Genomic DNA, 23,004 nt, shown 5'->3' with positions numbered 1-23,004 from the left:
TTAAAGGTTGAGGATGCGACCGGCTCACCTCTGACAAGCCGCGAGTCGGTTCGACTAATGACGTAATGGCTCTATGGATGCGGCCTTTTAAATGTAGAATTTATGTTATAGGAAATTCTATTATTATAAATTCATATTTTTATGTTGTAGCTAAATTTCAATATTTAATTAATGTATAAGATGTGTTTCCGAGATCGTATTACATGAAGATACAAACTTATCGGTTTTATTAGTCTATAAGGATGTAGGAGTAAGGCCGTTTAAATAGATCAAATAGACCGATAGTCACTAATATGATATATTTAGTATAAATTAATTGAAATCCAAATGCTACATACCTGTTGAATCAATTGACAATAAGACTTTTTTTTATATTTGACATACTGACAGGGTAGATACTGACAAGGTAGTTGAGTTGATGCCTGTTTCAGGTGGTCTCGTTATAGCTGACTTATTTCCAATTTTTGATAATACATGTATGTATACTAATGTACTAAACTCGGCGTGGCAATCGAACCTAAGAGCGGAAAGCGGGCTTTTTCGCTTGAAATTCAACAGAGTCACGTCGTGATTTTTAATTTATTTCAAGTTAAATAACTATGTTAATCAAAGTGTGTTTACTCTCAAGCAATAAGGGTCAAAGAACCTAATAGACTAATTTAGATATACAAATTAATTCAACGGAATTAATCAAAAGTAATGATGTATAAAATAAATGGAAAATCATTTGCTTTTGGTATAAGCTCCATTTTAATACTGTTAAAATCTTCGAAACGAATATATAATAGGTTTTCGACTTTCATCATCAATATTTTGTATAAACAGATGAACGTTCATGAACATCGTAGGCGATGCATACAGACAACCTATCGAATACAATTGTCGATATTTTGACATTTTATGATTATGAAATAATAAAATAACGCGCTAAAAATAAATAAATTATAAAACGTTCTTTTTCTAAATTGTTATTGCCGCAAATTTTAATAATTTAAACCTACGATTGGATTCTGAAACGTTAATAAAAGTTTTTAGTCTATGATTTCATCCCTCATTTCTCTTTATTTTAAATAAACCAGCAACTCAGTTGTGGTTCTCTTGATTCTATTTCCAAGGCTATAAAATAAAAGCATATTTTCAAAAAAAAAAATATTCAATGCTGTCTTTATACTTATATGTACATACCTTTTTTTTCAATTATATTTGGCGATTAATATACGTCGCAAATAGACTATTATATAAAAAAGCTCCAAATTAGTTCTCTTATGTTTTATTTTTTACGTGGTTACCAATAGCAGAGTAGTAGCTTAGTATAGGTATATTATTTTGCCCGAATCATAAAACTTTCTATATTGCAAAACTACATTTCGTTCTAAATATTATCTTATACCTATTTTCGAAGATCGGATCAGATAAGAAATGTATAAGTATGAATATTTTAATAATGTAGTACTACCTCTTCTATAGCACTTAAATTTAGACAATCTGTCCAATCCTTAGAAAAATTCTAAGCCCATTCAATGATAAAATTCTGATTTTATATCTAACTCTGACTGAACTAAATTAAGATTTTCAACATAAAATGTATAACAAGCAACATCCATTATTACTATTGTTTTTTTATGTATGTAATAACAAAACAAATATATATATATATATATATATATATATATATATATATATTTCAATGAAATATAACCATATTTATTCTTTTATGAAGAATATTCATTCTATACAGATTTATGCAATTTAAATTTATATAAAAACAATACACATTCCTCAAAAAAAAATCGTAAATATCTTCTGCGTATAACATATGCTTAAAAATGTCGCTTGAGGCAATTATAATGACGCTAGCCAATGTTATTTTGCATTGGCAATAACTTGGGAAAAAAAAACATTATAAGAATGACGTACCTGTTATCCGGCAGTCAAAGTCGGTATTTTATTAGATTTACATACAATAACGATTACACACAAATAAGTAAATAATAATAACTACCTATAATGGTTTTAAGTAAATAAATTCACTCAATGAAAATCCCTTTCACTATATTATTACGACGAGTCAAGTGTTTGAAGACGAGTCATACCCAAATCAACCTCGACTTATGAATTTCTCAACGATTCTGCTCGTTTCATTACCAACTTACTGTCAATATAACAGGAATGTAAATATTTAATATGCTAACAACATTAGTTTGAGTTTGCCAACATTCGCAACAGTGGCATTAAATACACTAAAATTAAACATGCTGTACATAAAAGTAAACTTCGATGAAAAAATCTTTCATAATGAAATTATTTCTAAATGTAAAGTAAAACGAAAAGTTTTATATTGGAGTAGTACTAGCTAACCCCGCAAACTTATGTTATTAGCCCCCTTAATCTCCCCCTCCTTATAACTTACGGGTATGAAAAATAGATGTTAGTCGATTCTCAGACCTACCCCATATGGACACAAAATTTCATAAAAATCGGTCTAGCTGTTTCGGAGGAGTATTGTAACTAACATCGTAACGTGAGAATTTAAAATATATATTTCAAATATTTAGATTTTCCAGGGGCCTACTGAAAGATATTATATATATATCTTGTAAAAATAAGTTGTGTCTTAACACTAAAAAGATTCATAATTTTTGTTACTATTATTAAGTATGACCACAACTATTGTTATGTATGAAAATAATAAAAATTAATAAACAAAAATAATCTCTTGAAAGCTGGTAATGCAAATTAAATAGCTTAACTTAAAACAACATCATAATATATACATACATATACAAATAACGAAGAGTAATAAATATGGTAATAAAATATCAGTAAGGTCGCGATGATGTGATGAATCTTTATTCTCCTTTGTGTCAATAGAAAAGTTACAAAACGATTATTTCGAAAATGATTTTCGAAATAATCCCTAAGTATGATAATTTATTTAATTGCTTAGTTAACTTTATTATAAAATTTTCAATTTCCTATTTTAATATATCTGGTCAATAATTTTTTTATGTCCATAGTATTAATAGTAATTACGATTCAACCGGTAACATCCCACTGCTGGGCATAGGCTTCTTTCTTCATGTAGGAGAAGGATCGGTAAGCTTACTCTTGAATTCAATCCCAATCTCACAAAAACACGAATTCAATACAGTTCCAGTTCTAATCTGTAATATTTTGGTAGTCTTGACCAAATCGAGCTTACAATTGAATTGAAATTGGAATCGGATGGACGATCGGTTTCCGGTGTAGCCATTATAATAAAAATAATAAGAAAATAAAATTTAAGACATGAAATTTTATGTTTTTTAATTTATAATGTGTCTCCAATAATTCATTATTATCTATTATATTGTAATTCCTTACATTAAACCTAAAACTGATTTTTTTAAGCATAAAAACGCAAGATATTCTGGCATAATGTGTGTTGTTGTTAAAAAAAAAGCTCACAACTAGGCGCAATTTTGATACTTCTAAATTTCAAATTATCTCAATTACGTAATTTCTTAATTTATATTTATAATTAACTTATCTTCTTTCTTTATTTACTTCTGTACTAATTTCTGCAATTTTACCAGTGTTAAGCTTAAATTACTGAAGACAAAAGTTTATTAATGTAGTTAAAACAAAAGATATTAGAGACCTTAATACTGTGATTTATATTTAAATACTAGCTGACCCAGCAAATGTTGTTTTGCCATATATATTATGAAAATTTAGGGTTGTGTGTATTTTTTGATGCTAAATCATAATAAAATTAAAATAAAATAAATTATCAAAATATATAAAATAAATTTTAGGGGTGGACCACCCTTAACATTTAGGGAGATGAAAAATAGATGTTGTTCGATTCTCAGACCTACCCAATATACACAAAAAATTTCATGAGAATCGGTCAAGCCGTTTCGGAGGAGTTTAACTACAAACACCGCGACACGAGAATTTTATATATTAGATTAGATGTAAATACTGTGATTTATATTTAAAAATTGCTACCTAAGGTTAAAAGAGGATAAAAGGCTAACTGTTAAGTATTTAGTTCTATTTTAATAAATACTGTGAATGTGATATTGTTGATAATATAAAAATATACATAGTTAATATGTTAAAAATAAGCGCCAGTCGCGCCATTAGCTTAATAAAAAACACTTTAAGATATACAGTAGAACACTAAAAAGTTAACTTTATTGAAATGAGTAAATTCGATCTCAAACACGATTTCCAAGTCGATAGTCAACGTCAAAATATTGTCAAGAGTGCAAAAAATGTATAAGATCAAGAAATCCCAATTTCTATTAGTTACATAAAATTCCACTGTAATTGAGTCAAATCGTGCGCTAGTGTAGTGTTCAAGAGTATCAACTGACAAGTTCTCGATCCCAATCCTAAATTTCAAATAGGATTGAGTTTCAAGAGTAAGCCTGCGGAGCTTAATCTACTGCGGTTTTGCGGATATATTCCTATGTGTATGGTAACGATCGCTATCAGGTGTCTATGATAACAACCGAAACCGACTGCTTAACGTGCTCTTCGAGGCACAGCGGGGAGACCCACAAGGACAGACAACCAGGCCGGAAAGAAATATTTGTACCAACACAAATATCCACCCCGAGCGGTAATCGAATCCGCAATCGCCGGTATATGAGCGCACTAACGGTTCACGCACCACTACACCAGAGCGATGTTAATACTTTATACGTCCTTCTAACTTTACCTAAAATATTAAATTTAACATAAGGTGCCAATCAAAATACCAATTGCAAATTCATTGGTACAATTGGTATTTTGATTGGCACCTTATGTCCACTTCCCTGATAACTCCAATATTATAAATAACGAATGGACGCGACGACAAATAATGATTAAATTTAACATTTAGGAATCGTAATATAATATTTCTTCTGAAAAAAAATAATTTCTTAGTCAATACAACAGTAGTTATAATCTTTAACACGTTGGTACGACACTGAAATTTAGACGTAGAACTTATTTATTTATTTGTATAGGTTTTTATCATTCGTACATAGTTAAACATAGAATATCTTACACTATACACCACACTTAAAGGCTAACTCAGCATGTAATACACTTTAAACAGTCGTTTCGAAACTTATACTAGCAATAAATATTTATCTTATGACAAATTAACTCATCAATAAGAGTATAAAACTATTAAAAAAAACAGTACATCAATTAAAACTCGTGCTAAAACAGTAAAAAAATATTTAAAAGAAAAAAGTAAAAATATGTGAAAAAAAAACAACGAAAGACAACAATATCATAAACTTTTTAAAACAGGGTAACACATCTAATTACAACAACAACTACACAACTACTACAACTTAATTACTACAATTTATTTAAAAAATATCGTGTTTCTTGTAAATCAATAAATAATAGAAAAATCTATGGTATATTATATATAATATTTAAATAGTAAACGTTCACTTTCATGAATGCAGTTCCGAAGATTTCATAATAGATAAAATAATATACCTATGTACGCAAGATGCAAGTGACCTTCACCACATTTAGTAGTCACTTAACGTTTAATATACCATCTAAACATAGGAAAGTGTGTGACATAACTCGTTGGCGTCACCTATCGCACCTTGACACATTAACAATACTTCATATTGTTGATTTCATTCGATATATAAAAATATTAATTTTTATTGTATATTTTCATTATTTTGTAAACTTAAGTTATTAACTATATTGTGCTATGGTTATTTAATTTGAGATGTATGATTTATTTGTCAATGGTGTAATTACAATGATATATTCTGTGAAATATCCTTCTGTAAAACACTATTAGTGTTATAAACGAACGGATGATAAGTGAAGTATTAGCACTTCCATTGTCACGAAACTTTTAAATTATTAACTGATTAGCATTTAAAGTTCATATACAATAAATAGGGACGAATAAGTATGATCGAAAACAATAAAGGATGACGAAATATAAATGTGATTTAAGGAAGGTCTAATCAATATTACTTACAGAACGATGTTCTAACTTCTCTATTACGTTTATTTAGACGACACGATGATGCTAATAAAGGCCTTGGTTTTGACTACCGTTTTTGATTATCACAGTTTTTATTTTTATTTTACCATAACAAATAAGGAACTACGAGTATAAAATAAATATAAATAATAAATAACCCTATTCTATATGATAATAGTATAATATCAATAATAAAGGATATGAATATTTAATGTTTGATTTGTACCCTTCAGGGTATAGTAAAATAAAGCTAAGCTATGTGTACAAATAGATTTATTAGAGCATACATAGGTTGGGCATTTTCTATGGGTTGAGATATTAAATAAACGTTAAAAGGAAAGGAACAAAAACATTCAAGTCACATGAAGTCTTAAAAAATTATATTACCTGCTAATAAAAATGTAAATAATAATAAAATACCGACGATATACGTAAGATTGCCTGTGTGGGCTAGATGAGGAATTTGGAAAACCGGGATGTCTGGCGCGAACTTGGGGCCCAGGCCTACATATGTCCAGCAGTGGACTGCAATCGGGCGAACTGACGATAATGATGATAATGATGAAAATTTTAAAAATCACAACACTCCACGACGGAGCTCGTATGCATTATAATGTTTGTATTTGTGCCAAATAATAAAAATGCCAATATTAGTTTACGGTGGCCCAAATATCATATCATATATAATATCGAGGCTTTATGTAATTTTTACAGGAAAAATCATCACTTTCAAGATAAAAAAATTTTTAATCACTAGAGTATTCGCTGGGGGGAAAGTAACTGCAGAAATTTAATTCGAAAGCATATTTAGCAATATAAGCAATATCCCTTTCATTATCAGGTTGTCTGGAAGAGATTGCTTTTTAGCAATAAGATCGCCTGGTTGTACAATTTGTTACTATAATTGCTTGTAATTTTAATTTTGTTCTTTATTTAAATTGCAATAAAGTATATTATTATAATTATTATTATTTATCTTGTTACTAAATTTTTAAAATGGCTGGTTTCCCGTTTTTTTTTATAAAATAAAATTAATTTATGTATTCACTTACCGATTAACTACTATATATTGCCTTCTATTGTATATAATTTGTATTAAAGTATTTATATTTCTGTAATTATGATTATATAATTAATATTTAACTTTATTACCGATGCGCAAGCCCGTTAGATTGCATGCTTCTTTCTGTTGGGTAGTCTGGAAGAGAACACTAATTAGCCCATTGCACTCCATGTATTTAATATTACTGTTATTTTCATTATTTATTTCGATCGCTTAAACTATAAAAAAAATGTTACGTAAATTATTTAGAAAAAAAAAATGTGACGCTATGAATTAAGTTATTTTATCAATAATTAAAATAATTGCGAAACGTAAAAGTTAATGGAAATATACTCGCACGCATAAATGTATGCTAAAACGTACACTTATAAAATTTTCTTCGTAAGCTAGTAGTGGGGTGTTGTTCAAAAATACCCATAACATAGAGTAAGTATCATTTACGAACCTTTAAAATATATAGCTTTTTGTACAAGTTATGCTAACCAGAAGGCAAATATAAGGTTTTTCTGACTTGAATGATATTCATATTAACCAAAGTACTATTATTATATAAAACAACATATTATTAAATACATTTAGCTATACATTGAGCATACATATATTATGAGTATCAACGAAAAAAGAGAAAATAAATACGTAGACTTACGATTTACGAAATGATACAATTACTAAGAAGTAAAAGTGCGTAAGGACATCGTTAACGACATTAAAAAACGACACACAAAAGAATATTCAATTTCTTGTCAGTAAAATTTACCGACGTGTGTTTCAATCACAATGATTACTCCTACGTATACATAGCACTTACTTTTAAGAGCTTTGCAACGATTTTCTTAGAACCATTTTTATTATTTGCCAAATCCTTAATATACTACTTAAGAAGCGAGTCAAACAGATTATAATATACGTTTCTGGGTCATATGTAGATGTTCTCGCTTGACCCGGTGGTTGACGATCGCCTTTTTTTAAATACTTACACGTTTGTTTTGAGGATCAAAACTATTTTTTTGATCCTTGTCACGAGTACGTGAGTCTGAAACTTAAGACGGCGTGTAGATTGTTGACTAGCAAGGTTACGGTCACGAACACCATGGACATTGCTAAAATATAAACCGCACGTGCACAGACTTCGAAAACACTTTTTTCGTACAACGTATAGAATTATTTTCGTGATCGACCTAACCGAAATCTTTTGAAGTAATCCTTTTTAAATTCTTTTCATGTAAACTGATTTTTATTATATGAAAAAAAAATTGAGTTGTCTAAAGAATTAATACGCTAATATGACCACTATACAATAAATTATTATAGATAGTTCGTATAATTTTTAATAATGGTAAAGATATGTGCACAGCATTCTGCCTGTAACGTCCCACTGCTGGGCTGGCCTCAGACTCCATGAAGGAGAGAAATTGGATCTTAATACACCACGCTGCTTCACTACGGGTTGGCGGATATGTTCCCTACTATGAGTAACGGTCGCTATCGGGTGTTTATGTTAACAACTGGGACCGACGTTTTAAAGTGCTCTCCGAGGAACGATGGGAAAACCCATAAGAACAGACAACCAGACCGGAAAATATTTGTATAGAAATATTTATACATATACAAATATCCATTCCAAGAATAGAACTCGCAATCGCCGGTTTGTCTGGACCTACAGTACAAGCATCACTACATCAGAGCGACGTCAGACGAGAATAAATAATCAGAAGTAACGAACACACGGAATTTCCTCATAATAGAAACACATTAAAGAAATAATGAACAGATTATCTTGACCATCATATGCGTAACAACTAAACAGATTCTATTATGTAAGTTTGTGTCAGAAACCCAGTAACCTTTGAACTGTTTGCTTACATTACATTATTTCGTTTTTCAGTATTTATTGAACATTATACTTTAATTATTAAAAATATTGTAATATAAATATGTATTTTATGATTTGCCTTATCTAAAATGAAAAGCTAAGAAGAAAACTTATTTATAAAATAAGACACAACAAATAAAATTACAATTTCACCTCATTGTTTCATTCATGCAAAATACTATTGATACAATTAAGCAAGATTATGTAAATCAGCTTACATCCTTGTGTTTACTAAACAGCAAATTCGCCGATTAGACACGTGTCTGTGATTACGACATTTACGCGAATACTAAGACAATGAAGCTTTTACAACGAAATTAACTCAAGTAGAAAATTTATGATTCTAAATTGTTAAACGGCTATAATAATATGTTTGTTAATTACGACAAATATATTTTCTTCTCTTTGTTCGAATCTAATTATATCTAATACTTTTTAAATTATTTTTATATTTGCTCTCTTTATAATATTGCATAAAGAAAATTTTAAATTTAATAATTTTAAATATTTATTTTTAATAATTTTATTAAATTTTAATAATAAAATTACAAAACTTATATCACATACTCAAAACTTTTATATTAAATATGAAATTTATCAATTGAAGAATATTGAATACAGTTTAATATAGTTCTGATGCTCCAAAAATAAGTGAATTCGTCTTTTACTACTAAAAGAAATATTATCCGCGATTGTTATAATCAAAAAGACATTTCCACTGTTATTATTAAGTTTATCACCTTATTTTTTATTTTATTTTTTTCATTTTTTAAAAAAAAAATTAACTTACCATACATCATTTTTTTTACATTTAGGTATGTTATTCTTCATTTCCTGGTGATATCAACAATAGGCTCATTTGATTAAATATTTTTTATTATTAGTATTGTATATCATAATATAAATGCATACATTACAATACACAATTAATATAAGTATGTAAAGCTAAACAGCTTCTGTGTTTATTCTTCATTTGAGTTTTTAATGACAATAAAAATATTTTTTATAAATAATTATTGTCTATTTTATTCAAACAGTAAATATGTAATTTAAAAATCAACACTCGATGAAACTAACGGAAATTATAAAACGATTACGCGGTCGATGTAATGTCATATTGTTATATGCCTATAGTCTCACATTTGATATTTACAGGATAGCTCTACAAACTCCTTGACAATTTTGCAACTGATTACCATCTGTTGAGTAAAGTTAGAATTTTGTTCGAAATAGCAAATTTAAAATAAAGAAGAATGACCATAAAAGTTATTAAGTAAAATAATTGATTTCTATCGCAATATACTTAATCAGAAGCTTGAAAAATTAATTTGATTATAAGTAGTCCGCAATGCTTGAAGACAAAAGTCTTCGAGCAATACGTCCCGCCTGTATTAACATAGGGAGCCGAGACGTGGACACTGACGAAGGGACTGGTCCACTAATTTAAAGTGGCTCAACGTGCAATGGAACGGGCTATGCTTAGGGTTTCTCTCAAAGATAGGATTAGAAATGAGACTATCCGCGAGAGAACGAAAGTAGCCGACATAGCCCACAGAATTAGCAAGTTGAAGTGGCAGTGGGCTGGTCATCTGTGTCGCAGGACCGATAGCCGTTGGAATAGACGGGTCCTGGAGTGGAGACCGCGTCTTGGCAAACGCAGTGTGAGACGTCCTCCGGCCTGTTGGACCGATGATCTACGTAAGATTGCCGGTGTAGGCTGGATGAGGATTGCGAAATAACTGGGATGTCTGGCGCGAAATTGGGGAGGCCTATGTCCAGCAGTGGACTGCCATAGGCTAAAGTTGATAAGTATATACCTATATTTTTCATATTCTAATAAATAAATATCGTTGCATACATTAACGGAAAATGTTTCTTCGTAAAAATCAAGAACAGAGTTAAATATATAAAAAAACGTCACAAAATTGTAAAATAAATATATTTGTGAGTTGTTGCACTTACTTAAATTTGTAACACAATTTATGTAAAAGCGATTACAATATTGTTAGCACCTCCATAACAGCACATGACTGTGTAATTTATTTTGTAATGACTTAAAAGCTTACAACTAAATACTATAAATAAATTTAATATCATATCATTCCAGTTTAACAAAAAACCTTACAACAATGTTACAAAAATGTATATTACAAATACTTTATTTAACACGACCGCTCAACAATTGTTTTAAAAACAACCTCAAGACTTCGACAGCTTTACGACTATGATATATGAATAAATACCATAATCTTTGGTCACCTTGAGTATTCAACTTGAAATACATAAGTTCTTGATGTATATATTCTAGACACACACCTAGCTACTACATAATGGCTAATTGCCTAATTTTATTGTAATGCCACAATGTTACATTTAACCGTACTTTATGACAGCGGTTCAAATTACTTTGAAAGTGTTATAAATCGCAGAAAATCTCAGGAGTCTTATTTCGTCATCAACTTATTAGAAAAAAACTATAAAAGTTACCTTATTATTACCTACTTGTATATGAATTAACCCATGAGAACTACGCAGAAATACTGTTTTGTTGTGTCATCGTCACACTATGCCCTAAACTTTATGAAGCAATTTGTATTCAACGATCGGTTTTAGTTAATAATAATCATATACATATGTATGCGGACGATTATATCCAAAGTTCGTATTGTGTAATATGAAAGATAATAAGTTTTATGAGGTAACATGAGAATTTGAATTGTAATATTTAAAACTATATGTTTAATAGTTCTTTAGCCTGGTCCTTCAATGTCTTACTAATTCAAGTCGTGTAATCATCATACACGAACATTAATGATACATTTAAATTATAATGCGTACTCGAATTATATAAAAAAAAATATTGACATTAAAAAACATTCATTATCACGTAATTTCTATATTTCGATAGAATATTTCGCAGTACAAGCGCATAAATCTATTGAAGAAATATTTATAATAAAAAATATGATAACCATTCGTTGGTTATACTTGATACTCAATATATAATCAATATATATCTACATATGTAAGCTGAACTAAATCAGCTCCATTATGGGTTGGCGGATATTTTCCTCTCATCGCTATCAGGTGGCTATAATAGCAACCTGAACCTGAACCAACGGGTTTACATGCTCTCCGAGGCACAGGCGGGAGACACGAAGATATACACCCAGATAAGAAACAAATATTCAGTTCAATTCAGAATCGAACTTAGTAGCGTTAAGGCGCTTACGCCACTTTACCAGAAATGTTGTCATGAATGAACACATGTATATTAACTAGAACATTTCTTCTCCTTACTTTCAGGCTTCACTGGTAATAACGAAGGCCAGTGAAGATGCATCCGCAACAAGAGCGTTAATACAACAAGAGGCTCAAGAGGCACGCGCATACGGAAACTATGGGGATAACGAAAAAGAAATCGTAGTCGATATCGAAGATGACGAAAAGAAACAATATTATGAGACTAACTATGAAACTAGTAAGTAATGGCTGTATCTTTTTCCTTCAATCTAACTGTAAAAAAACACTTACAGTAAATTTTGATAAATTTCATAATACACTCCCCACACAAGCACACAACAGAATCACAAAAGACCAAACCGCGGCAAACATATCTCCTGTACAAACAATTGTCAATTACAAATTAATTTACGATAGCTAGTCCAATAATTAGTTGGACCAATTTAAAAAAAAATTTAGCATCATATTCATCCAAAACAATATAAACTACTTTGTTTAGCTTTTAAGTATTCACGCGCGATTCTTGTTATAATTACAGATGCATATGGATTTGGTTACGACGTTGGTCCAAACGGTCAGTTTCACCACGAAAACCGAGGTCCAGACGGCGTCACATATGGTTGCTACGGCTACGTTGACCCCGATGGTTACCTTCGTGTAACGCACTATGTCGCTGACAGCCATGGCTATCGAGTAGTAGAACCCGAAAAACCTGTCGAAGTTTACCCCGATGCAAATCACGAATACGACGAAAAGTGAGTACTTTAGTCTTTAAACATTACTTTACAATCATACCTTATGATTTAGACGTAATTCGTATGGCTATCAATCTACGTGGCAAGTTACACAATGACCATGAAGATACATACACAATGAAATTTACGCAAATCGTATTGTGACATTACTTTCTTTCATCATTTTTATTATAGATAGCAATAATAGAAACAGGAAAATTTTCAACTAAAGTTTGGTAATATGGTAATAGCCAATTTGGGATTATGCTGGGCCGAGGAACTACCGACGCCATATTTGCACACCGCAAACTTTGCCAAAAATACAGGCTCGCAAAATCGACTAATGTTTACCTGACTCCCTTCGATTTCGCTAAAAATTTTCTATCTTTTTCTATCCCCCGAAAGACATTTTTCAGAAGTTTTACAAAAAAAAAATCCCAACTTAAAAAAACTTACAAATTTTTATAAAAAAACCGGTCTTATTTCTAAATTTTCAAAAACAATTTGTTCGAGCGTTTTTTAGGGTTTTATATCCAATATAAAATATTCACAAAATATTTAGTTTTATTTAACAATTAAATATTTTACAGAACATTTATTTATATATTAATTTAGTCAATGTTACGAAACCCTTCGTGCGTGAGTCGTATTCGCACTTGGCCGATTTTTTTTTTGTGCTCTAAAAAAACTCCAACTAATTCTGCAATGATCCCTGCTAATTTAAAGATGTGACGAAAATTGCTTCTAATAATTTTTTGGTTAAAATTTTTTTTTTTCAATTTTGGCATTATTTATATAGCTGCTATGAATTTTCAGCCAGGTCAGTTTTTTTCGGGTAGATTTGTCATATAATGTCCAGTCTGCTCCGACTTCTGGTACCTCGGGTCATAAATCCAAAATGACCGCAATGCATACCGTGGAAAAAAGCATAAATGCGGCATGGATGAAATGGCGACAGGTCTCTGGAACAACTTGTGATCCACGAATGCCCCTTAAACTTAAGGGGGAAATCTACAAAACAATCATAAGACCTGCCGTGATAAATAGATCAGAATGTGGGGCAACCAAAGTGACGGATGAAAGAAAAGTGCATGCAGCCAAGACGAGAATGCTGAGATGGATATGTGAAGTGACAAGGAAGATCGGATTATAAATAAGTATATAAGGGGATGTTTGAAAGTAGTACCCGTGACGGAAGAATGAGGAGCAGTAGGTTAGCGTGTTATGGGCATTTATTGAAGAAGGATGAACGCTATATTGGTAAAATAATGTTAGAGATGAATGTCGAAGGACAAAGCGATCGGCAGACTAAAAAAACGATGGATGGATTGTGTGAGTGAGGACATAAGAAAGAATAGGGTAAGCAGTGAAGTGATGAATAATAGAGATGAATGGCAGAGGAAAACATGTTGTGCCGGCCCTACATAAGTGGGATAAAGGCAGAGAGATAGGTGGTAATAGCAAAATTCTATTGATTGACCATACAAAACATATCAGTTGCAATAATTAAATATAATATAATACTTAGAAACCACTAAATACCTAAATTTCCGAGCACTAATAAGTTACATCAATTATATTTGAAGGTCCAATTGAAAATTATTTATTTTCATCAAATATTTCTTTTATAGTAATTTTTACTATGCAGAATATTCTTTACTTGTTTTCTTTTTTCAGTTCCATGGAACCAAGCAAAATTCCTGGACAAATAGTACCTTGGAATAAATTATACCTACCAAGTGGATGTGGAAGAACACCTGGTGGTGTACCTCCAAAACCTCCACCAAAACCTAAGCCGAAACCTCCAAGTCTGCCCCCAGACAGCGCTAGTCAAACCTCCAACCCGAAACCAGTTGTTTACCCAGGTTAGTTATAAATTATTATCTGAATACAAATATTTATTTGTCAAGTTCTTTCCATTTATTACCTTTTTTCGTTTTGTATATAAGCACATAAGATGTTTGATATTATATAAATACGTGGTAAGGCGTGCTACAAATGCTACAGTCGAATGCTATTTTTTCTTTAAAATGTCAATATTTTTGTTTAATGAAATAAAACAACATAGATACGAGTATATAGATTCAACAAAATGTTAAGTTTTAGTTGTATTTACTATATTTGCACGAAAACGATAAACTTATAGTTCAAATAAGAATTACCTACAGCATCTAAGATATAGAATATATAGCTAAACTAAATTTATTTGACGTATAATCATTTTCATATATTTATGCTCAATAATTTATTTTATGGTATTTATATAATTAGGTCAAGGTGGCTATTACCCCGGTACATCTGGCACTCCAGGATCACCTGGAAGCCCCGGTAGTCCAGGTAGCCCCGGAAGTCCCGGTGGACTCGGTGGCCCCGGCGGTCAGGGCGGATACTACCCCGGCTCTGGTACATACATAATTTATATCTGGTTATCATTTTACTCGTATTTCTTGACTGAAGATCATTCATGAAATTCATATTTTTGTATATATATATTCCTTATTGCGCTTTAAAAAAAGAAACAAGTAAAAATCATATTTACAAAGAAAGTTGGTAAGAGAATTCGCAAGGAAGCTTCTCTCCAATGGTCTTTCGAAAACTTTGGGCTCCCATTAGATATTCTGCTCAATCAGAGTAGCAATCTTACTCGTATTTGATCAGCGGACGTATCAGCGTACAAGTTTCCGTATCCTCTTGGAGAGGGCCTTCTTTCTGGCGAAGCTGCTTGAGTAGCGGGCAACTTGCGCCTTCGCGTACAAACTGTGCCAACGGGTTGGTCAAAAAATTAGAATAAACAAAAAAAGAAATAATTAAAAATTAAAAATATTTTTCATATGATATTAAAAATGTTTATAATTTCCTAATGTGCGGACATTACACAAAAAATAATACAAACAAATAAAAAGTGGCACGGTGTTGTCTCTTGTCAAAGATTTTCATTGTAATATGAAACTTTGAATATTTATGGGCGCTGTAAAGAACTCACTATAGGCGGTGCCACAGTGCCGCAGTCCCTTAAGGGGCTACACTACCTCAGCTCGAATTCAGATTTCACCCGTACTAAATACACATGAGAATTGAGAGCGCATGGTTGTTCTTCGCGCGAATTATATGTATTTTCTCCCCACAAACATTATCAATAGTTATTTTTAAAGAAACGCAACATATAAAATGTTCTTCATACTTATTTCAATTACCATGCTTAATAATCTCAAGTTCATAACTTCTATATTTACTGAGATATTATGGTTTAAATACAAAAAAAGGGTAACTTTGCGATTTTTTTGTATCGAGAAAGTTTTATGGAATCGTGTTTTCGAAACATATGAAAGATAGTTTATGTCTTAAACTTTACCATACATAAATTTCAAACTTAAATATTCAGTAGTTTGGAAGATATGGATATTCTGCCGAGTGGAAAATAAGCAATTTGAGGTAGCATACACTCTTAAGACTGAATAAAAATTCGTCATATCAAAGATTTCGACCGTACGAGTAAATCTTTCCATAGCTTAGTTGGCTGAGAGCTCATAGTGAGTCGGAGTTGCGGATTCGATTTCCGCTGGAACGGTCGGTGTTTTTGATATGATATTAAAAATGTTAATAAAAGAAAATTTTGCACAATGAACAAACGTAAGTTGGCCAGGTTAAGCAATTATAATACTGGATATTTTAAAAAAGCCTATTTAAATCTAATATCATTAAACGAGCAATTATTGTATATATATATATATATATATATATATATATATATATATATATATATATATATAATCTGAATCTCGGAAACGGCTCCAACGACGTTCATAAAATTTAGTGTGCAGGGGATTTTAGGGGGGCGAAAAATCAATGTAGCTAGGATTTATTTTTAGAAAATTTCGTTTTATCCGTATTTTTAGGCAATGAAAAAATGGCTACAATATCGTTAGAATAGGAAGGTAAATTTCGCAATTGTCAATAAATTTGTACTAGCTTAGTTGGGAAATCGGCCAGTCGGGATCGACCGAGAAGACCACGTTTCAAATCCCCGTGTCTCCAGGTCGATTATATACTTTTTCTTTCTAAGAAAAAGTATATAATTCTAAAAGTATATAATTCTATTATAAGATAAGTAATAATATAAATATTATTCGAACTAAGCTCGGTTACCCAGGTACTTATTATTTAAATAGCCACTGATATTGTAATTGCTTTTTAAAAGTAGCAGGAGTAGTTCGAGGGACAAAATTCGAATCAAAGTTATTAAAACTACAATAGTTCTATACAAAGATGTATGTAAGTAACATCATTGAAAAATAAAATGACAAAGTATTAAGGGCAAGATATATTACTACATAAAATCTTACCACTACATAAAATCTCACTCTATACACTGGAATATAATTTTAAACTTATTTGTTCTAAATTTAGTGTTTGATTAACTACTTATAGATTATCCTTTTACAATCTTTTTGAACACTTGAGATTGAGCCAACATTTAAAGTCATTATTTAATTACAGGTCCAGGTGGCTCTAATGGACCAAACGGACCAGGTGGCTCTAATGGACCTTATGGACCAGGTGGTCCTAATGGTCCTAACGGACCAGGTAGCCCTAATGGACCGGGAGGATCAGGTAATAATATGTTTATAATATTATTTACTGTGCTAATTGTATAATTTCTTACTTAAAATTTATTTTACTTACATATCTTTTCTCTGAACATGAAAATATTTCTAAAAATAATCATGTAGCCAGTGATAGATAGATTGATTCAGCCTGCAACATCCAACTGCGAGACATACGTCATTCTACACGTAGACGAGTCGTAGCTTAATCCGCCACTGTGTTAGCGGATATATTCCCAACTATGTGTAGCAATCGCTCTCAGGTATCTATGGTAATAACCGGGACCTATAGCTTAACGTCCTCTCTGAGGCACAATGGGGAGACCTAGAGGATATTAAGACATCCAGAACAGAAAAAAAATTATAAAAATATCTAGACCGCGCGGGAACCGAACCCGCAACCGATAAACACTGGTGTTTGGTCACTTATCGTAGCACCACTACAATAGATATGTTGTTGCATAGCCAATAGATACCTTCTATCTTGAAGCCGCTTAAAAATTTATATTATAACCGTTAGATAAATATTTCTACTGTAAAGGATATGAAATTTAATAGGCTATTTACTTCATGTCAATAGAAAATCTCATATTTGAAAGCTACTACAATGTTGAACTACTACATAACATTTATACTTTCATTGTATCTTATGAATAACATAAAAGTTTAATGTAGGACAAGGTGGTTACTATCCGGGTACACCTGGCTCACCAGGTAGTCCTGGAGGTCCTGGAGGACCCGGAGGACCTGGTGGTCCTGGTGGTCCTGGAAGTCCTGGAGGGGGGTACTACCCCGGTCAAAGTAAATATATATTTATCTTGTTAACAAAGTAATCATTGTAATGAAACATTGTTCAACCATATTTTTATATAAATAGCAATGCTAGCAAGATACTAAATAAATATTATTTAATTTTTAACAGCAGGACCCGGTATCCCGAATGGACCTAGTGGATCAAACGGACCTAACGGCCCAGGAGGACAAGGCGGATCATGTATGTATAATATGATTCTCTTAGAGTCAAAATATCTTATCGTCTTTTGAATCACAGTGAGGGTTCAGGCGAAAATTAGGTGGTGTGATTGTATGTAACATACAAAATGATCACGATAATTCAGCCCCTAAAATATCCTACTGCTACTCACTCCTCTTTCACTGTGTAGGAGAAGGGTTGGAGTTTATATGCACACGTAACAAAGAACTTTGGAACTAGAAGGTTTTGTCCCTAGTTACCTACATGTTAAATGAAGAATGAATGGAGAAGATGAATGGAGAAGATGAATGAATGAACATATATTATAAAACAGTTATTGTATTTTTATAAATTTATAAATAGTATTAGACGTTAATCTAAAGTGACTTTTAATGCCACGATAATTTTGACGACGTATAACGGTCAAAGCACTGGCTGTTGCGCTGGCGGTCGCGGTTTTGATCACCGCTCACGACAGACATTTGTATTGGCTATATAGATGTTTGTCGTGATCTGAGCGTGTGTACTTGTCTGTTGTATGTATTTCCGGACCTTCGACTCAAAAGAAAATACTACTGGGGGCCGTTGATCTTGAAGTTTCTATTTATTTATAACGCCAATGAGACTATATAAATTGTTTTAGGGATAGGTACGCCTGGTACTCCTGGTTCTCCAGGTAGTCCCGGTTCTCCAGGTAGTCCTGGTACTCCAGGCTCTCCGGGTGGTCCAGGAGGTCCTGGAGGTCCAGGTGGACCAGCAAGTCCTGGCACTCAAGGAGGTTACTACCCTGGTCAAACAGGTGGACAAGGTAAATACTTTATAATAAAAATACGTTATCAAATTATTATATATTGAAAGCTTCTATTTATGTTTATAGTCAAATTAAGTTAGGTTATAACATTAGTTAACGCACTGAGTGAGTCAATCAGTTCGTTTTCATGGCATGATCATATCATCCTTCTCGGCGACTTCAATATTAACGTACTGAACGCTAGAGAGGGTAACACGTTATTACTCAATGATCTCTTGTCCAGCTTCGGCCTTCAGCAGATCGTCACTGAGCCCACACATTTCTCCGCTCATGTAAACACCTTGCTCGATCTCGTTTGCACTGATGCAAGCGTGACACGAGTATGGGTTGATCATTTGCCTTCACTCAGTGACCATGCGTTAGTCGTGTGTGAGCTGGATATGCCCAAGATAAAAAAGCGCCCGAAAACTTTGTGTTATAGGCCTATTAAAGACATAGATTTATCACTTTTTGAAAATTACATGGAATCAGTCAATTGGAGTGCTATGAATGATGGGGTGAATATTAATGAAACAGCCAAATATATCTCCTCTAATTTGCTTAGAGTTTTTGACTGTCTTGTCCCCAAAAAAAAGGTTACCATTAAGGAAAAGAGCTACCCTTGGATAACTTATAATATTCGTATAATGATGAAACATCGCGATAAGGCCCATCGGGAGGCCCGTTCATCTAAGAGTCCGTCCAAGCTAAACTACTACAAGGAACTTAAGAATCTCGTAGCGCAGGCCATCAACGCCGAAAAAGAAGCCTATCTAAAAAAGTATATTTGCTCCAACATACAAAACCCTAGAACCATGTGGAAACACATTAAAGAAAATGTAAACTTTAAAAATACTGATGTGCCCCTTCCTATAAATTTGCGTGATGCGGAGAAGTTGAATAAACATTTTATGAACGCTCCAGGTGATAATATAGTAGATTCTTCATATATTGAGTATTATCTTAAAAACAAATATGATTCGTCAAGTACTTTTAGATTCCATGTTGTGACGGAGGAAGAGGTTGCCACCATTGTTCGGGAACTGCGTTCTAACGCCGTCGGCGTGGATGGCATTTCATTGGATATGCTACTCTTATCTATTCCGTACACACTAAACTCTTTTACCAACTTAGTTAATAGAAGCATCTTATCCTCAACATTCCCCGAGATGTGGCGTGATGCTGTGGTGCGTCCTATTCCTAAAACTTCCCACCCTTCGGAATTTAAAGATCTACGTCCAATAAGTATATTGTCGTGTCCCTCAAAAATCTTGGAAAAAATTGTCTGTAAGCAACTCACTGAATACGTAGAAAGTAGGAGCATTCTACCCGTAATGCAGTCAGGTTTTAGGAAGCACCACAGCACTACGACCGCTCTTGTGGGTGTGATCGATGACATACTTCATGCCCAAGATAGAGGAAATGTTACTATTATAGTATTTCTTGATTTCTCTCGAGCATTTGATGCTATTCATATTAACTTACTTTTAGCAAAACTCCGATTTTACGGATTGGATGAGTCCGCTGTTCTGTGGTTTACCAGCTATCTACAAGATAGATACCAAGTTGTAGAAATAAAAACAGAGGAGGGAAATGTGATTTCCTCACGGCGTAGCCCAGTTAAAAGAGGAGTACCTCAGGGTTCCATACTGGGGTCAATCTTGTTTAGCATTTACTCTGCCGACGTTACTAGGTGCATACAAAATTGTAAATTTCATATTTATGCCGATGACATTCAGATTTATTTTTCTTTTCGATCCCATGACGTTGCACCCTCGGTGGGTAAAATCAACAGTGATCTGGATAGGATTTTTGACTGGGCCAAGTCAAATGCTTTGGTTTTGAACCCCAATAAAACGAAGTATATGATTATCGGTACGCGAAAGCAGGTACAGCAAGTCCAGGACTTTGATCCACTGATTGCTGTTAATGGCTGCAAAATCGACAGAGTATCAGAAGCTCGTAATTTAGGGCTTCTAATGGATGAGAATCTACGGTTCGAAAAACATGTTTTAAAGTTAGTACGTAATTGTTTTTTCCGTTTGAAAGTTATGTATCGTATTAGGAAGTCACTGAGTGAAGAACTACGCATTAGACTATGTGAAGCTTTGGTCCTCTCTCAGTTTAATTACGTCGATGCCGTTATAGGTCCAAGGCTATTAGAGCGCACTAAAAGATCGATTCAACGCGTTCAAAACGCCTGTGCACGTTATTGTTTTCAGATACCGCGGCGGGATCACGTTACTCCTTTCATAAATCGGGCATCTATATTAAAAATGGAAAGTCGTAGGCAATTACATCTTGCCACAATGCTGTTTGGCATAATTAAACACGGTGTACCTGTCTATTTATTTGAGAGGTTGGAATGGACAAGAAACATTAACACCACACATTTTACACGATCTACTCGCTGCGCACTGTCTATGCCGGTTCACCACACGGCAGCATTTAGGGGTGGCTTTAAATACGCAGCAACCAAGTGCTGGAACAACCTTCCTCCTCCTCTGCGTGACCTTCGTACTAAAGCCAGCTTCAAGCGTCAATATAAAAAGTATTTATTAGAATTACAAAAGAAAAATTAGTTTTTTTTTCTTTGTAGCTGTGAATTTTTAATTATTTTTTTTTCTCTTTTTTTTTTTTAATGTTTATGCGAGTATACTGTTTAGTTAACTATCTATCTCATTTCTATAATAAGTATTTTATTCTGGAGGTGTTTTCCTTGTGGTGCCAGTATTTCTATATAACCTAATAAATCCCATATATATCCATTTATAATTATGTGTTTATATAATAAGCAAGTAGGTTTATGTGTATATATTTATCATGTTATTATTATTTCAATTTATTTATTATACTTTTCAATTTATTTAATGTACTTTTTTGTGTTGTCCATATCGCAGTCTTTTCCTTTATTAGTATGTATTGTTTTGCAATATTTTATATAATCCATAGATTTCTATGTATGTATCCATGTGTATGTATATATCTATCAGAATGCCGCCAAAATGAAAATTAATTACAAAACTTAGGGTGGTCCTGTAAACCAGTGTTAGGACTAACAGTCCTAACTTAAACTGAGGTCACACCTTTTTGTGAGACATGCTGCGAACTTATATAAAAAATGTCTTAGTTAAATACTTTTAATCGATAAGTTTATATTGTATCTCTTTTTTTGTTTTGTTGTACGTTTGCATCCTCTTTGTATTTCCTTGTCCTTGTTGTAAATTATGTGCAATGTGTTTTTCTTTTTATATCATTTTAACCTGATGCAGTGTGTTTTCACAAATAAATTTATTATTATTATTATTTTCCTGAATGTCACTCCGCCCGCCCAATATATAATAGATACATAATAGATACATATATTATAATAACTACTTATATAAATAATATAGTAAATTTACTTATACTTACATATATAAATATAAGCGGGTGGAGGAATACGCCCCGGCAGGGAGATCAAACGGCCGGGGGTTAGGGCTGTAGGCTGAGAAACCGGCGGACAATCCTAGCCGAGTCAAGTAACACCGCCTTCTGCAACTCGCGGTGCATTACTGCCCGGTAGCCAGTCCGCCCGGTTTCACGTCCTACAGCCCTATAGTACGCACGCATGACACTCTCGTTCATTTTCGGTGTCCATCTCATGCGACGTACTCCACCAGCGGCGGGCAACGAATGCTGAGTCCCTTGGGGCTCCGTCGTCGCCAAGCCAACTGG

At 32.7% G+C, this 23,004-nt stretch overlaps 1 protein-coding gene across 1 annotated transcript in view; it reads left to right on the top strand.

Annotated features, from left to right (window-relative positions):
• LOC123654556 (collagen alpha-5(IV) chain-like) overlaps nucleotides 1-23,004 on the top strand; it is a 37,889-nt gene that overhangs the window by 5,321 nt on the left and 9,564 nt on the right. Inside the window, exons 2-11 of the mRNA XM_045590454.1 lie at nucleotides 12,250-12,424; nucleotides 12,725-12,941; nucleotides 14,598-14,772; nucleotides 15,302-15,323; nucleotides 17,418-17,531; nucleotides 18,200-18,325; nucleotides 18,447-18,518; nucleotides 19,141-19,305; nucleotides 19,402-20,882; nucleotides 21,177-21,312. Of these exons, the coding sequence (XP_045446410.1) occupies nucleotides 12,250-12,424; nucleotides 12,725-12,941; nucleotides 14,598-14,772; nucleotides 15,302-15,323; nucleotides 17,418-17,531; nucleotides 18,200-18,325; nucleotides 18,447-18,518; nucleotides 19,141-19,305; nucleotides 19,402-20,882; nucleotides 21,177-21,312 (2,683 nt within the window). The remainder of the gene's footprint in view (nucleotides 1-12,249; nucleotides 12,425-12,724; nucleotides 12,942-14,597; nucleotides 14,773-15,301; nucleotides 15,324-17,417; nucleotides 17,532-18,199; nucleotides 18,326-18,446; nucleotides 18,519-19,140; nucleotides 19,306-19,401; nucleotides 20,883-21,176; nucleotides 21,313-23,004) is intronic.

Source organism: Melitaea cinxia, chromosome 6, assembly GCF_905220565.1.
Source record: "Melitaea cinxia chromosome 6, ilMelCinx1.1, whole genome shotgun sequence".
NCBI classification, from domain to species: Eukaryota; Metazoa; Arthropoda; class Insecta; order Lepidoptera; family Nymphalidae; genus Melitaea; species Melitaea cinxia.
Note: the sequence above shows the minus strand (reverse complement) of the source record. Positions and strands in the feature narration are given on the sequence as shown.